The sequence below is a fragment of the Phoenix dactylifera genome, chromosome 1, assembly GCF_051530095.1.
Source record: "Phoenix dactylifera cultivar Ajwa chromosome 1, Ajwa_hap1_PhDact_Kaust_v1.1, whole genome shotgun sequence".
Lineage (NCBI taxonomy): Eukaryota > Viridiplantae > Streptophyta > Magnoliopsida > Arecales > Arecaceae > Phoenix > Phoenix dactylifera.
Genome location: NC_143190.1, coordinates 60,703,238 through 60,720,195, shown reverse-complemented (window position 1 = coordinate 60,720,195; position 16,958 = coordinate 60,703,238). Strand labels below are relative to the sequence as shown.

Here is a 16,958-nt window from a genome sequence, read left to right as displayed (position 1 = left end):
ATATAGTGAGGATTTGATCTCATTGATTGATCTACTAATGCACAATGGGTATATACTGGAATACTTAAGCACAGTGTCATGAGATGATTCCAATTATGATGGTGCAATTACAAGACAAGACAACTTAGGATTTCTAAAATAGTAATAAAATAGTTTTTCTGTAACTTATAAGATAGGAATCCAATTGGAATATCTAATGGTTAGAGGGGAAGGATATAATGAGGGAATATTTGGGCTCCGAACTTCACATTTGGCACATCAAATTTGAAGACCCACCTTAAAGATTCTTGATGTAGTGTATCAAGGCTCTCAGCATTGTTATATATGTATTATAATTTTAGGGTTTTTCTTTATTTGTCTAAGTGAAAAGGAGCACAAGAAACAGATGCAGCAAACCAGTAGATATGTCAGTTATACAAGGATGCTAAGAGGACAGCGGGAGGAAGCAAATGATGAAAAGAAAAATTTATAACTAAGATTATGTTGCTGGTGGTCCAAACCGAGAACGATTGGCACAGCGGTGTGAACGGGATTCCGTCTGAGCTGCCTTGGTCGATGTTGATTGTGCTCCACCTTCCACCGGAAAACCTGCAAGCAAGCCTCGCACCACCACTGGGGTAGTGGGGGCCCTCCGACGATCAAGTCAGAGGAGATTGGAGGAGGAGGAGAGATGATAATAGCAAGCAAGAGAGTGCTCTGGAAGATATTGCTTACCCCCCCTTCTCCCCCCAGCCGCATATATACCTGGCTGGGGGGTCTCTCAGGGGGGTTTGTCATCGTGGGGCGCGATGGAGTGGCCACTGACATGGCCGTTACAGGGCGTCGTGGAGCAGCGCTGGGTACGGCCATGACAGGGCGTAGTGGAGTTTCGCTTTGTACGGCTGATACAGGAGATCGTGGAACAGCATCGGATACAGCCGTTGCAGGGAGTAGTGGAGCAGGAGGCCTCGGCGTGCCTCTGGGAAGCAGCCTGTCGTTATCAAGAGATCTCCGACTCGGGGTCGGAGTGCTGGATCAGGGGGCAGCCGACTCGGGGTCGGGCTGCGGTGCTGAGGATATCCGACTTGGGGTCGGATTGCTAGATTAAGGGGCAGCCGACTCGGGGTCGGGCTGCGAAGCCGAAGATGTCCGACTCGGGGCCGGACTGCTGGATCGAAGGGCAGCCGACTCGAGGTCGGGCTGTGGAGCCGAAGATGTCCGACCCGGGGTCGGATTGCTGGATCAAAGGACAGCCGTAGTCTTCATGGGCGCGCGTGCCGGTCACGTGGAGCATGGCGGCTTAGTTCCCCCGTAACAGTAGCCCCCCACTTCCGAGCCTGGAACCAGAAGGGGAACGGGTGAAGGGAGTGATGCTTCGAGGTTGCCGCCATCCCTCGGAGAGGCGCGTGCGCTTCGAGCTCTCCGCCTTCTTTATGGCGTATGGCGGTTGTTGCTGACCTGGCAGTCTGAGGATTTCGGCGGACATCCTTCCTTAATGGTGTCGATTCGCCTTTGGGGCGCGAGCGACCCTTCGGCGGCCAGGCGTCCTCTGGCGTCATCGAGGCATCACCCGCCTTTCCGCCTATTTAACCGGGGGCCCTCCCCCGTCCGTCTTCCTCTTTACAGACATTTTCGAGTTTCCCCTTTGCGCTGCCGTTGTTGCCGTCGGGCTGTTCGCTTGCTTCTCCTTTGACGCTCTCGGAGCCGTTCTTCCTTCTCTTCCGGTGAGTTACCCCATTCTTCTACTTAGGGCTCTCCATACTTTCTCCTTTTGTACTAGTGTACCCCAGTCGTCCCGGTCTTTCCCCCCTTCTTGTCCCCGTCCTGACCGTAGGTTTATTGGCCATTAGGAATGGGCGAAGTGAGAGCGGACCACATTAAGTCGGAGCTGGTCGCCGAAGACTTAGACAAACTCGTGGCTCGGTACCACCTTCCCGAGGCCTGCAACGTTACGCTCCCGGGGCCTGAGGAGAGGATGTCCCATCCTCCTCCAGGGAAGATCGCCATCAATGAGGGCATTCTCCAGGCCGGGTTCCGCTTTCCCCCTTCGGACTTAGTCGTGCAGGTACTCCGGGGTTTAAGAGTTGCGCCGACGCAACTGGTGCCGAACTCGTGGCGTGCCCTGACGGTCTTCCAGGTTCTCTGCCGCATGCACGAGATTCCCGCCACTCTGAATGTTTTTTGGGAGTTCTACAGCCTGAGTGGCCACCCCCAGGACAAAGGGTGGTGGTGCTTTGCGGCGCGGCGAGGGTGCGGCCTCGTCAAAGAGGCTCCTTCCTCCATTCACGGCTGGAAGGAGCGTTTCTTCTTCATCGATGTAGATCCCTCTTGGAAAATCAGGGCGACCTGGGAGACGCCGATGAAGTCCCCGATCGGCCTATCGAGACTGTCGAGGGAGGAATCCGATGGCTTGGCCGCCTTGAAGGGGTTGGTTGCCGAGGGCCAGCTCCCCCCGGTGGCCCGCCTTATTTCCGAGGATACCTTGGTGAATGTCGGTCTGAGCTCGGTCCCCACCGACCGTGAGCCCGCCACCATTTCTTTTTTGACTCTTTTCTCCTCTTTCGTCTCGTTCTTTCCTTCGGTTTCTCAGCCCTCGACCATCTCGTTCTTGTTGCAGAGATTGACGACGTCATGCGGTCGGACAAGGGACCGGCTGTTGGTAGGTCGTCCCTACTGGAAGCGGTCCGGAGGAGGAAACGAGCTCCTCCGAGCGGGGCCCCGCTGGCGAAGAAGTCCCGCAAGGAGGTGCCTCCGACGCCGACCGACGAGTCCGGGCCCACCGATCAGGGAGACGCCGTGGGCACGGACCGGCAGCTGACGCTGTATCAGCCCTCCGGTGGTGAGACTGCCGCTATTCCGGAGGTATCATCCGAGCCCGCTCGAGACGGACGGGTCGGACGTGATCGGTCCCCGGCCCGGCCTTCGACTCAGCCGGCTCCTGATGATTCGAGGAGGGACGCGCCGAGGCCTCGGCCGAGCGGGGCCCTATCAATTCCTGGAGTGACCCCCGCCCCGAGCACAGTCAGCAGGACTCTTCCCCAGGCGATGGATAAGGGTAAGGCTGCAGAACCACCATCCGGCTCCGGGGAGAAATCGGGGTCGGCCTTCACTACCGATGGCGCCCGAAACCTCATCGAAACAGTGCTGCTGGAGAAGGACCGTCGGCGGGTCCGGGAGTTGGGGGTCTCTGACGTCGGGGCTGCCAGCTGTGTCTGTCTCATGTCGGTGAGTGTTCTTCTGGCCGCTTTTCACCATTTATTAGCTCTGTTGTTCTCCGCCTGACGCCCTCACTTTTCCTATCTCTTAGCTCGCCCAGTACATGATCCGTCTAGAGGAGTGCTACAAGGAACAGGCGGGGCTTCTGGCGAAGGCCGAGGACCGACTGAAAGCAGTGGAAGAGGGAGGCCAGGCTGTGGCGGGCAGGACGACCGGGGACCTCGAGGCGAGGCTCCGGGAGGCCGAAGAGCGGGCACTCGGCTTCGCCGCCCTCGAGAAGCAACTGTTGGAAGCTCGGGAGGAACTCAAAGTCGCCTCGGGCCTCGAAAGCAGGGTTAAGAAGGCGGAGGAACGAGCTGAAAAGCAGTCCCGGAAGGTCGCGGACTATCGAGAGAGGTGGGAGAAGGCTCAGCGGTCTGCCGACAGCGCCCGCAACCGAACCCGGTCTCTTGAAGCCAAACTGGGCGAATTGGAGTCAGCCTTGGAGAGGTCCCGCGCGAATGACCAAGAGCTCCGTTCGCGCCTGGAGGAAGCTGAGGCCGCTCGCACTGCTGCCGAGGCGAAGCATAAGGAGGCTCAGGCTAATCTGCTGAGGGTCTCCTCCGAGGCTGAAGACCGGATTGTGGCGAAGGTCTTGGAGGCTAAGGCTCAGATTACGGAGCGAGCAGAGGCGGCGCTGGCCGAGAAGAGAGCGGAGATCGGGCGCCAGGCGGTACAGGCTTATCGTCAGTCCGCCGAGTTCACCCGTGATATGTCGGAGGCGGTACGGGCCTATCGTCAGTCTGACGAGTTCGTCCGTGACGCGTCGGACGCGGGGTCCGAATCCTTCATCTTAGGCTTCGAGGAGGGCCTGGCAAGGGTGTCGGCTAAGTACCCCGAAGTTGACCTGAGTGGGATTTCCCTTCTCGACTCCTCTCCGGCGCCATCGCCTGCTGATTCTCCTACCGCCTCCCTACCCCCTGCGGACGAGCCCGACGCTCCCGACCCGGGGGTTCCTCCAAGCTGACCTCTTGTACCTTTCGTTGTCCTCTTTTTTTTGTATGTCGGCGTTTTGCCAAATTGTATGGGCCTTGGCCCTGAAACAATGAAAATTAATACAAGTCGAATGTTTCTTCATCTCGCTTTCGTCCTCCTCTTTTTTTTTCTTTTTAACTCTTGGCAGCGTCTTGCCGACTCCTGACTCTCGAAGTTCTTCCGGCCCTAAGCCAGGCATCCGAGGGTTAGGCCTCAGGAAATTCTTCCGGCACTAAGCCAGGCGTCCGAGGGTTAGGCCTCAGGAAATTCTTCCGGCGCTAAGCCAAGCATCCGAGGGTTAGGCCTCAGAAAATTCTTCCGGCACTAAGCCAGGCATCCGAGGGTTAGGCCTCAGGAAATTCTTCCGGCACTAGGCCAGGCATCCGAGGGTTAGGCCTCAGGAAATTCTTCCGGCCCTAAGCCAGGCATCCGAGGGTTAGGCCTCAGGAAATTCTTCCGGCGCTAAGCTAGGCATCCGAGGGTTAGGCCTCAGGAAATTCTTCCGGCACTAAGCCAGGCATCCGAGGGTTAGGCCTCAGGAAATTCTTCCGGCACTAAGCCAGGCATCCGAGGGTTAGGCCTCATCCGAGGGTTAGGCCTCAGGAAATTCTTCCGGCGCTAAGCCAGGCATCCGAGGGTTAGGCCTCAGGAAATTCTTTCGGCACTAAGCCAGGCATCCGAGGGTTAGGCCTCAGGAAATTCTTCCGGCACTAAGCCAGGCATCCGAGGGTTAGGCCTCAGGAAATTCTTCCGGCGCTAAGCCAGGCATCCGAGGGTTAGGCCTCAGGAAATTCTTCCGGCACTAAGCCAGGCATCCGAGGGTTAGGCCTCAGGAAATTCTTCCGGCACTAAGCCAGGCATCCGAGGGTTAGGCCTCAGAAAATTCTTCCGGCACTAAGCCAGGCATCCGAGGGTTAGGCCTCAGGAAATTCTTCCGGCGCTAAGCCAGGCATCCGAGGGTTAGGCCTCGGGAAATTCTTCCGGCGCTAAGCCAGGCATCCGAGGGTTAGGCCTCAGGAAATTCTTCCGGCACTAAGCCAGGCATCCGAGGGTTAGGCCTCAGGAAATTCTTCCGGCGCTAAGCCAGGCATCCGAGGGTTAGGCCTCAGGAAATTCTTCCAGCACTAAGCCAGGCATCCGAGGGTTAGGCCTCAGGAAATTCTTCCGGCACTAAGCCAGGCGTCCGAGGGTTAGGCCTCAGGAAATTCTTCCGGCGCTAAGCCAAGCATCCGAGGGTTAGGCCTCAGGAAATTCTTCCGGCACTAAGCCAGGCATCCGAGGGTTAGGCCTCAGGAAATTCTTCCGGCACTAGGCCAGGCATCCGAGGGTTAGGCCTCAGGAAATTCTTCCGGCGCTAAGCCAGGCATCCGAGGGTTAGGCCTCAGGAAATTCTTCCGGCACTAAGCCAGGCATCCGAGGGTTAGGCCTCAGGAAATTCTTCCGGCACTAAGCCAGGCATCCGAGGGTTAGGCCTCAGGAAATTCTTCCGGCGCTAAGCCAGGCATCCGAGGGTTAGGCCTCAGGAAATTCTTCCGGCACTAAGCCAGGCATCCGAGGGTTAGGCCTCAGGAAATTCTTCCGGCACTAAACCAGGCATCCGAGGGTTAGGCCTCAGAAAATTCTTCCGGCACTAAGCCAGGCATCCGAGGGTTAGGCCTCAGGAAATTCTTCCGGCGCTAAGCCAGGCATCCGAGGGTTAGGCCTCAGAAAATTCTTCCGGCACTAAGCCAGGCATCCGAGGGTTAGGCCTCAGAAAATTCTTCCGGCGCTAAGCCAGGCATCCGAGGGTTAGGCCTCAGGAAATTCTTCCGGCGCTATGCCAGGCATCCGAGGGTTAGGCCTCAGGAAATTCCGCTCGTTGGTCGGCCAAGGCTGGCGCAAGCCGAGGCGACCGGTCGGGGCTTCAGGCTAGTCTGGTCCCGGGATGGTCATCGGGTTAGCCTGGCATCCGAGGGTCGAGCCTCGGGAGATTCCGCTCGTTGGTCGGCCAAGGCTGGCGCAAGCCAAGGCGACCGGTCGGGGCTTCAGGCTAGTCTGCTCCCGGAATGATCATCGGGTTAGCCTGGCATCCGAGGGCCGGGCCTCGGGAGATTCCGCTCGTTGGTCGGCCAAGGCTGGCGCAAGCCAAGGCGACCGGTCGGGGCTTCAGGCTAGTCTGCTCCCGGGATGATCATCGGGTTAGCCTGGCATCCGAGGGCCGGGCCTCGGGAGATTCCGCTCGTTGATCGGCCAAGGCTGGCGCAAGCCAAGGCGATCGGTCGGGGCTTCAGGCTAGTCTGCTCCCGGGATGATCATCGGGTTAGCCTGGCATCCGAGGGCCGGGCCTCGGGAGATTCCGCTCGTTGGTCGGCCAAGGCTGGCGCAAGCCAAGGCGACCGGTCGGGGTTTCAGGCTAGTCTGCTCCCGGGATGATCATCGGGTTAGCCTGGCATCCGAGGGCCGGACCTCGGGAGATTCCGCTCGTTGGTCGGCCAAGGCTGGCGCAAGCCAAGGCGACCGGTCGGGGCTTCAGGCTAGTCTGCTCCCGGGATGATCATCGGGTTAGCCTGGCATCCGAGGGCCGAGCCTCGGGAGATTCCGCTCGTTAGTCGGCCAAGGCTGGCGCAAGCCAAGGCGACCGGTCGGGGCTTCAGGCTAGTCTGCTCCCGGGATGATCATCGGGTTAGCCTGGCATCCGAGGGCCGGGCCTCGGGAGATTCCGCTCGTTGGTCGGCCAAGGCTGGCGCAAGCCAAGGCGACCGGTCGGGGCTTCAGGCTAGTCTGCTCCCGGGATGATCATCGGGTTAGCCTGGCATCCGAAGGCCGAGCCTCGGGAGATTCCGCTCGTTGGTCGGCCAAGGCTGGCGCAAGCCAAGGCGACCGGTCGGGGCTTCAGGCTAGTCTGCTCCCGGGATGATCATCGGGTTAGCCTGGCATCCGAGGGCCGGGCCTCGGGAGATTTTGCTCGTTGGTCGGCCAAGGCTGGCGCAAGCCAAGGCGACCGGTCGGGGCTTCAGGCTAGTCTGCTCCCGGGATGATCATCGGGTTAGCCTGGCATCCGAGGGCCGAGCCTCGGGAGATTCCGCTCGTTGGTCGGCCAAGGCTGGCGCAAGCCAAGGCGACCGGTCGGGGCTTCAGGCTAGTCTGCTCCCGGGATGATCATCGGGTTAGCCTGGCATCCGAGGGCCGGGCCTCGGGAGATTCCGCTCGTTGGTCGGCCAAGGCTGGCGCAAGCCAAGGCGACCGGTCGGGGCTTCAGGCTAGTCTGCTCCCGGGATGATCATCGGGTTAGCCTGGCATCCGAGGGCCGAGCCTCGGGAGATTCCGCTCGTTGGTCGGCCAAGGCTGGCGCAAGCCAAGGCGACCGGTCGGGGCTTCAGGCTAGTCTGCTCCCGGGATGATCATCGGGTTAGCCTGGCATCCGAGGGCCGTGCCTCGGGAAATTCCGCTCGTTGGCCATGCGCCTGTCGCTTGCAGCCCGACGGGGTTTCTCCGTGGCCAGCTGCGATCGTGTTTCTCCTCTTCTCCAAGCGTTGCCTGGGGAACACCAGAAGGGCATTAAACGCTAATTGATGCGTTACCTGGGAAATCGGATCGCCAGTTGCTGCTTGCGAGGAGTGTCAGTTAAGCGGCCGCGATGCGCGCGTTCTTCGAGGCGGATGCGGCCTGGGCGCGAGCGGAGATATGTGGACCCAGGGGTACGTGCCACCTGGAGTGTCTTGCACAAAGAATGCAATTAAGGAGAATGACGCTTAGGAAATCGCGGGAAGATACGCCTCGAGAGCCAGAACGGCTCCGGATTCAATGCGTCCGCATTTATGGGAGCCACCCGCATCGGAACGACCGGGGGGCTGCAGTTTGGCTATAAATACAGGTGCAGGTGCGATGGAGTTTGCCAAGCCGGAGCTGTTCAAGTTGCCATGGATCGTGGACCTTCTCTCTGGCGCATGGCTGAGAGACTCCTGCCGAAGGAACGGGAGGCGCGCCCCTCGCGACTTCAGCCAACTAGCCGTTTCATCTGGGATCAGCAAGGAGGGTCTCCCCGGCGGAACTCCGCTCTAGGCGTTTCATCCGGGATCACATCTCCCCTCCTTGAAGTTCAGCCTCCCGATTGAGCTCTGCACCAGACGCCTGATCCGGGACCGCGCCTCCATATGCTCTTCCCCCTTGTACTCCTTCTCTCCCCTAACACTGGGGAGGACCGGAATATCCCTTGGAGGTGGCGTTCCTCTGGAGGCAGCGGGAGCTTCGTCGGCGGCGGCTCCTCATCCTCTCCGTGGGGCGTGGATGGCGCCTCCGGTTGGAGGCAGTGTGGACTTCTCCTTCGTCCACTTCTTCTTCATCCGCGCTGGCTCTTCGTCTCTTTCGTGAGACGCCGATGGCGCCTCCGGTTGGAAGCACCCACTTCCGACGGGATTGCAACCGCTTCAGATGGAGGTTTCGGGATCCCAGATCTTCAGTTCCTCGGAGTCTCCACCTCTTCTTTACTTTCTTTACACCCTAATTCCCCTCTGGGAATTCCTTGTAATCACACGAGCACGCCGTTGTAACCAGAAATTATTGAAATGCAAAGTGTTATACATTTTTGAACTGTCTTTCTGGCATCGTCGTTCTACTGGTAATACATCCGCAGGTTAGCGGAATTGCAGCTCCTTAGAATTTCTCGACCATCTAGGGCCTCCAACTAGTAGGAGCCAGGTCGGTTTACCCAGCGAACCTTATATGGGCCTTCCCAATTTGGCGCTAGCTTCCCACCTTCCGCAGGTCGAGATGCTTTAGCTCGCCTTAGCACCAGATCTCCGATTCTGAAAAGCTTCGGTCGGACCTTGGAGTTGTAATATCGGGCCACCCTCCGCTGATACATCGCCATCCGAACCTGCGCCATTTCCCTCGCTTCTTCCAAGAGATCCAGGTTCCCTCGGAGTTGTTCCGAATTGGCCTCGGGTCGGTGCGCGGCCACCCGAGGTGAGGGGAGTCCGAGCTCCACGGGGACAACGACTTCCGTGCCATAGGTTAGGCTGAAAGGCGTCTCCCCGGTAGGGGTCCGATGCGTGGTCCGATACGCCCAAAGGACATTCTCGAGTTCTTCGACCCAAGCTTGCCCCGTCCGACCGATTCGCGCTTTGATTCCTTGGAGGATTGTCCGATTTGTGACCTCGGCCTCGCCGTTGGTTTGGGGATGCGACACAGATGTGAACCGATGCTCGATCCCGAACTCCTCGCAGAAGTCACGGAAATGCTTGTTGTCGAACTGTCGCCCATTATCCGAGATGAGGACCCGAGGTACCCCAAATCGGACAATGATGTTCTTCTTCACGAACTTCCGGACTTGCACCTCCGTGATAGTGGCCAGCGGCTCTGCCTCCACCCACTTGGTGAAGTAGTCGATTGCAACAATCAAAAATTTCCGCTGAGCTGAAGCGACGGGGAATGGTCCGAGGATATCCATTCCCCACTGGGCGAAGGGCCAGGGTGCGGTGATTGGTGCCAAGGGGACAGAAGGGACTCTCTGGACGTTGGCGTGGCGCTGGCAGGCGTCGCATTTCCGTACATGATCCTTTGAGTCCTCCAACAAGGTAGGCCAATAATAGCCTTGCCTCATGATCTTATGCGCCAAGGACCTAGCCCCCAGGTGCGATCCGCAGATGCCTTCGTGGACTTCGCTGAGGGCGTAGGCCGCTTCCGAAGGGCGGAGGCACCTTAAGAGGGGGGCGGTGAACGAGGTCCGATACAGCCTCCCTTCATAGAGTACGTAGTGGGCGGACTTCATGACGAGTCGCCGAGCTTGATCTTCGTCCTCTGGGAGGATCCCTTCGGCGAGGTAGGCGACGAGCGGGTCCATCCAAGATGGCTCCGGATCAATCGCCATCACCGCTCCGGCCTCGCCGATGCTCGGGGCATCCAGGGTCTCCAGGTAGATCGCCCTCGATAAGTTGTGCGCGTCTGCGCCCACCAAGCGGGACAGCCTGTCGGCCCTGGCATTTTCGCTTCTTGGGACCTGCTGAATGTCAACACTGCCGAGGTCGGGAATGAGTGCTTGCACCTTCCAGACATAGCTCTGCATGGTCGGGCTCCGAGCCTCGAACTCCCCTCGGACCTGCCCGACCACCAGCTGGGAGTCGGTGAAGACCTGCAACCGCCGGATGCCGAGCTCCTTGGTGAGTTTGAGTCCTGTGACTAGGGCCTCGTATTCCGCCTCGTTGTTGGTCACTGGAAATCCGAACCTCAAGGCATACTCGGCTATCACTCCATCGGGACTGGTAAGGACCAGCCCGGCCCCTCCACCTTCGGGGTTCGACGACCCATCAATGTGAAGCGTCCAGATTGGGAGGTCGAGGCTGGGTGTTTCCGGCGGCCTAGGTTCCGCCTCCTGCACAGTGCACTCAGCGAGGAAGTCCGCGAGCACCTGGGCCTTGATGGCGGGTCGGGGCTGGTAGCGGATGTCGAACTCACCAAGTTCTACTGTCCACTTCACCAGCCGTCCCGCATTCTCAGGATTGCTGAGGATCTGCCGCAGTGGTTGATCGGTCAAGAGGGTGACAGGATGAGCCTGGAAATAGGGGCGAAGCCTCCTGGCCGCGGTGAGCAGCGCGAAGGCGATCTTTTCAGCCTTCGTATACCGCGTCTCGGCATCCCGTAAGACCCGGCTGATGTAGTACACAGGCTTCTGGAACTTTGCCTCTTCCCGAACCAGTACCGCACTGACTGCGGTTGGGGAGACCGCCAGATAAAGGTAGAGCATCTCCCCTTCTTGCGGCTTGGACAGCAGGGGAGGAGACGCCAAGTATTCCTTGAGCTGGTCGAATGCTGCTTGACATTCGGTCGTCCAGAGGAAGTCTTTCGGGCGTTTCAACACCTTGAAGAAAGGTTGGCAGCGTTCGGCCGACTTTGCCACAAATCGTCCGAGCGCGGCGACCCTCCCAGCGAGCTCCTGAACCTCCTTCAGTTTGGTCGGAGGGGACATATCTTGGATAGCCTTGATTTTGTCAGGGTTGGCTTCGATCCCCTGCTGGTTGACAATGAAACCGAGGAACCTCCCGGCCGAAGCGCCAAAGGCGTACTTCGCTGGGTTCAGCTTCATGCGAAACTTCCGCAGGGTGGCAAAAGTCTCCTCCAGATCCGCGATGTGCTGGTCTGCATGGCGGCTCTTCACCAGCATATCGTCCACGTACACCTCCATGTTCCGGCCGATTTGCCCTTTGAAGATTTTGTTGACGAGGCGCTGGTAAGTGGCGCCAGCATTCTTCAGACCGAAGGGCATTACCTTGTAACAGTACAGCCCCCGGTCTGTTATAAAGGCAGTTTTCTCCTCGTCCTGTGGAGCCATCATTATCTGGTTGTAGCCGGAGAAGGCGTCCATGAAAGACAGCAGCTGATATCCGGAAGTCGCGTCGACCAGTTGGTCTATCCGCGGAAGCGGAAAGCTATCCTTGGGGCATGCCTTGTTCAGGTCGGTGTAGTCGACGCACATCCTCCACTTTCCGCTCGCCTTCCGGACAAGTACGACATTTGCCAGCCATTCGGGGTAGCTGACCTCCCTTATGAATCCTGCCTCCAAGAGCTTGTCTACCTCCTGGTCGACCACTCGGATCCGATCCGGGGCACAGTGTCTCTTCTTCTGCTTTACTGGTCGGTGGGTTGGGTCGACGTTGAGGGCGTGAGAAATGACCTCCGGGTCGATCCCAGGTACATCGGCCGCCGACCAGGCAAATACATCGGCGTTGGCTCGGAGGAATTCCACCAACCGAGCCCGAGCTCCTGGGTCGAGATTGGTGCCGACCCGGACCGTCCGGTCCGGGCGACCTTCCTCGAGGGGAACTTCGATCACACCTTCGGCCGGCTCCCCGTGCCGCAAGGCCACCTCGTCTCTGGCGTCGAGGGACTCGACGCTTAAGGCTTCTACGGGCTTCTTCCCTTTGAGAGTTGCTAAGAAACATTGCCTTGCGGTCGGTTGGTCACCTCGGACCTCTCCAATCCCGGCCGCCGTGGGGAACCGCATGAGCAAGTGGTACGTTGAGACCACCGCGCGAAGGGCGTTCAGTCCGGGTCGTCCGAGGATAGCGTTGTAGGCCGAGGGAACACGGACGACCAAGAACCCGAGCCGCACCGTGGCCTCTGCGGGTGCAACGCCCGCAGTCACAGGCAGCTCAACGACACCTTCGGCCGAGACAGCGTCTCCAGTGAATCCTATGAGGGGGGTGGATGTTTTGTGCAACAATTGTATCATAGTTTGCCATAGTGAGGGAGATCACCATGGCGTCGTCGTGGGGGGTCTGAACCCCCTTTACATCTTCATCACAAAAAGTGATTACATTACCGACCCTCTGCCTCTTTGCGACGGCTGCCCTTGATGCTTCAGTCGAGCCTCCCGCGTTCCTCTCGGGCCGGGGGCAGCCCCCAGTGATAGTATGGATCACGCCCGCGACGGGTCGATTCTGCTCCCGAGGCTCCGGAGGGGCTGGGTCGGCCGGACGCGAGTCTGCGGGGGGACGTCGGTCGTTCACGTATCGACCGAGACGCCCTCGGCGGATGAGAGCCTCGATCTCGTCCCGAAGCTGGAAGCAGTCTTCGGTGTCGTGGCCGTGGTCCCGGTGGTACTCACAGTACGCCCGAGAGGGCCTCCTCCCAGGGATCTTCTTCATCTGTCTCGGGACCGGGAGGTCCTCTCGCCCCTTGATTTCCATGAGGATCTGGGCCCGGGGAGTCAGGAGAGGAGTGTACCGGTTGAAACGTCGGGGCGGAGAACGAGGGCGTAGGGCGCCGTGGTTCCTCGCCGGCGACGGGCTTCTGCGCCGACGTTGAGGCGTCGGGCTCCTCCCCTGGCGTGCCTCTTTTCGCCTTTTCTTCCCGAGCTTTGGAGGGATCTCGGCGGCCTCCTTGCTCCGGTGGGCGACCGCCTCCTCGGCGTCCGCATACTGGTTCGCCCGGGACAACAGCTCCGGGAAGCTCCGCGGCAGGCGTTTGTCCAGGGAGAAGGTGAGTCTGCCCTTTCGGAAGCCACGCTTCAGGGCTGAAAGAGCCACCTCCTGGCTCAGGTTCCGGACTTCCAACGTAGCCTTGTTGAAGCGGGTAAGATAATCCCGCAAGCTTTCTCCCTCGTTTTGCCGGACATCAAAGAGGGAGTCGGAGACCAGTCGCCGCCGGCTACTGACGGCGAAATGGGTGATGAAGAGGCGGGTAAACTGATCAAAGGATTGGATCGAGTTAGCCTCTAGGCCGGCGAACCACGCCCTTGCCGGGCCACGGAGGGTCGCCGGGAAAGCCTTGCAGAGGAGAGGACTTGATGCTCCGTGGAGGAGCATAAGGGTCCTGAAACTCTCGACGTGATCCCGCGGGTCCGCCGCCCCGTCATAGGGCTCGATCGCCGGCATTTTAAACCCCGGCGGATTCGGGGTCCGCAGGATCCTCGAGGCGAGCGCCGGTTGGGAGGAGATCTCCAAGTCGGCGAAGGGATCTTTAGAGTGGCCCTTCAGGACCTGGAGTTGTCGGTGGAGATCGTCCACCCGCCGGTCCAGGGAGCGCGACCGATGGGTGGGAGACAAGGAGCACCGAGAGGGGGACCGACTGGAGCGCGGGTTCCTTGAGGACTGGGGGGTCTGGGAATGCGCCCGGGCCCGCCTCTTGTACCCCGCGCAGCTTCGATGGGACGGTCCCGGCAGAATGGACCGTGCTCGAGAATCTTCCTCGCGCCGGCGCTCCTCCCCATGGGAGAGGAAGGAGCGCGGGTTAAGGAGGACAGGTGAGCGCTCAGGGAGCAGCGGCTCCTGGGCCCGCTGCGGCGCCCGAGACATCACACCCTGCAGGTTCTGCACCGCCTCCGCGAGGGTGCGGACCTGCTGGGCTAACTGGTCGAACTGAGCGGCTTCGACCATCTGAATCGGGGGTGGAACGGTGGAGTGTTGCTGAGAATGTGTTGGAGACGCAGCGGCCTCCCGGCCGGAGGCGCGAGAGGCCCCGCGACCGGAGGCATTGGAAGCTCCACGACCACCTCGCCGTGCCATTACGATCGCTCTAAGATTCGGTGCCCTCCTTCTAGCGCCAACTGTTGCTGGTGGTCCAAACCGAGAACGATTGGCACAGCGGTGTGAACGGGATTCCGTCTGAGCTGCCTTGGTCGATGTTGATTGTGCTCCACCTTCCACCGGGAAACCTGCAAGCAAGCCTCGCACCACCACTGGGGTAGTGGGGGCCCTCCGACGATCAAGTCAGAGGAGATTGGAGGAGGAGGAGAGATGATAATAGCAAGCAAGAGAGTGCTCTGGAAGATATTGCTTACCCCCCCTTCTCCCCCAGCCGCATATATACCTGGCTGGGGGGTCTCTCAGGAGGGTTTGTCATCGTGGGGCGCGATGGAGTGGCCACTGACATGGCCGTTACAGGGCGTCGTGGAGCAGCGCTGGGTACGGCCATGACAGGGCGTAGTGGAGTTCCGCTTTGTACGGCTGATACAGGAGATCGTGGAACAGCATCGGATACAGCCGTTGCAGGGAGTAGTGGAGCAGGAGGCCTCGGCGTGCCTCTGGAAAGCAGCCTGTCGTTATCAAGAGATCTCCGACTCGGGGTCGGGCTGCGGTGCTGAGGATATCCGACTTGGGGTCGGATTGCTAGATTAAGGGGCAGCCGACTCGGGGTCGGGCTGCGAAGCCGAAGATGTCCGACTCGGGGCCGGACTGCTGGATCGAAGGGCAGCCGACTCGAGGTCGGGCTGTGGAGCCGAAGATGTCCGACTCGGGGTCGGATTGCTGGATCAAAGGACAGCCGTAGTCTTCATGGGCGCGCGTGCCGGTCACGTGGAGCATGGCGGCTTAGTTCCCCCGTAACAGATTAAAACTAAGAAAACAAGACTTATAGCTAGATGTGGATGGTCAAGATTCTATAAACCAATTCTTTACATCAGGTTATGTTTTTACCAAATTATGGCTTGATCTTTTAATATTATATTTGTCTGCAAGAGCAAACTAAAAGCTTAGAAACTTGATGTCTAACACCATGTAATAACTCTTGTGTACAATGAAGCTTTTATTTCACTTGTGTTGCTAGTACCTATGTAGAGAAAGCATCATTTCATAATATTGATATTCTAACTGCTCTCGGTAGTTGATTTTTGCTTGAACCAGTTCCATATGGTTTCTTTAGACTCTGGTTCCATGGAAGGTTAGAAGATTCCTTTAGACTGTAACTATATTTCTCTAAATATTTGGTAATTTTTCAGGGAAATACTTGGAGTCCATTGACAGATTTTTTTTCAGTTGTTATTTCAATCTAATCATTGTTTAAAAGCTTATTGAAGCAAACTAATTTATATTACCAGGTCCAATAGAAGTCAATTTTGGGATTTCTGTTTTAGTTAATCCAACAACTAAAATGTTATCAAAATTGGGTTGAAGATGTTGTTGGGAACAGATGTAATGACATATAGTCTGTCATATTAGCAGAATCAATTATGCAGTGTTAAATTTGAGGCTTGAGAATTAGACATACCTCCAACATTCAAAGTTAGCACAATTTGTTCTTTATGCCAACTGGCATTTTTTTAGTGCTAGATATTGATTGTCTTTTGCAACTAACCATTACATCTTAGATTAAACAGTTGTAAATCTAATGTTTTTTGCATGCATACCTGATCGGATCTCCTTATATTCATTTATGACATTGTAATTAGAGATATCCTTGTGTAAGCATTCTATGGTGGTAACTTTTAAATCGATTTGAGTATGAAAAATTTGTTCTTTATTGATTTTTAGTTTGAAGTTTACTACTTGCCTAATTTTCATAAGGTGCAAGTTAATGGTATCTTATCGTTCTCCTAATGGGACTAAGAAGGCAAAAGAAAGAGCATTTGTTTCATCCATAGTTCTGAAAATCATTCTTGTTTCAATGGTTGGTCAATTTGGGAGGCTCTCCCTGGCCTTTGTAGAAATGCCTTGTTGTTAAGCAGTTTGCTCTTTGTGCAGATTTGCATGTTAGATTTAGTGCTGAAGTTATTGCCTGAAGATGCAAAAGAACCTCGGACAGCTCGAATACTTCTATATAAGTTATTTTATGATCAGACGGAACAAGGGTTGACACAATTCCTCTTAAACCTGTTCAAATCTTTCGACACTCATAAACAACCTAAAAGGTTAGTTTATGATTCAAGAATTATTTTAAATTTTATATTCAAGAATTTAAGCACCTTTCAATTCATACTGTGTCGTACTCTGATCATGATATAATCACAATATCCTCATATCCTGGGTAAATAAATTTAGCTTGTGGATATACTGTAGATGCACTTGGAAAGCCTGTAGCTTTTTTAAGCTACAAGATCTTTTGATGACTAAATAATCATGAACAAGCTGGCTTTGACCCTTTTGAACATCAAAGCCACATGTTTGACTTTTGCAGGCACACCATACCTCTATGAATAACTCTAAATATTTTGCACTTATAAGCATCAATAATGGCATATTTACTAATGTTGACATTGCTAATGACATGCTACCTTGAAATGACTTTATAAAAGACCATTCTTGCCATGCACACATAAAAAACAGAGTGATAATCCAAAAACGTTCTTAACATGCCTATTTCAAGATTTTATTAGTATAATTTTCTCCTCGATATGGATAGCGATTATCATCTTGCCCAGCTTTCATATTTTCTTCATTTTCAACTTAACCATTTTTCATTATGTATTTTCTATATAACATATATATTCCTGCATGGACTTTATAATATGTTCTCTATTTTTTACTATGGTGTGCTGGTGATGCACATAGCCATAGAAA

At 56.5% G+C, this 16,958-nt stretch overlaps 1 protein-coding gene across 9 annotated transcripts in view; it reads left to right on the top strand.

Annotated features, from left to right (window-relative positions):
* ATIM (timeless family protein) overlaps positions 1-16,958 on the top strand; it is a 31,943-nt gene that overhangs the window by 5,257 nt on the left and 9,728 nt on the right. For all 9 annotated transcript variants that reach the window (XM_008803832.4, XM_088708443.1, XM_088708441.1 and 6 more), the window contains one exon: positions 16,143-16,309. In XM_008803832.4, coding sequence (XP_008802054.2) covers positions 16,143-16,309 — 167 coding nt within the window. The remainder of the gene's footprint in view (positions 1-16,142; positions 16,310-16,958) is intronic.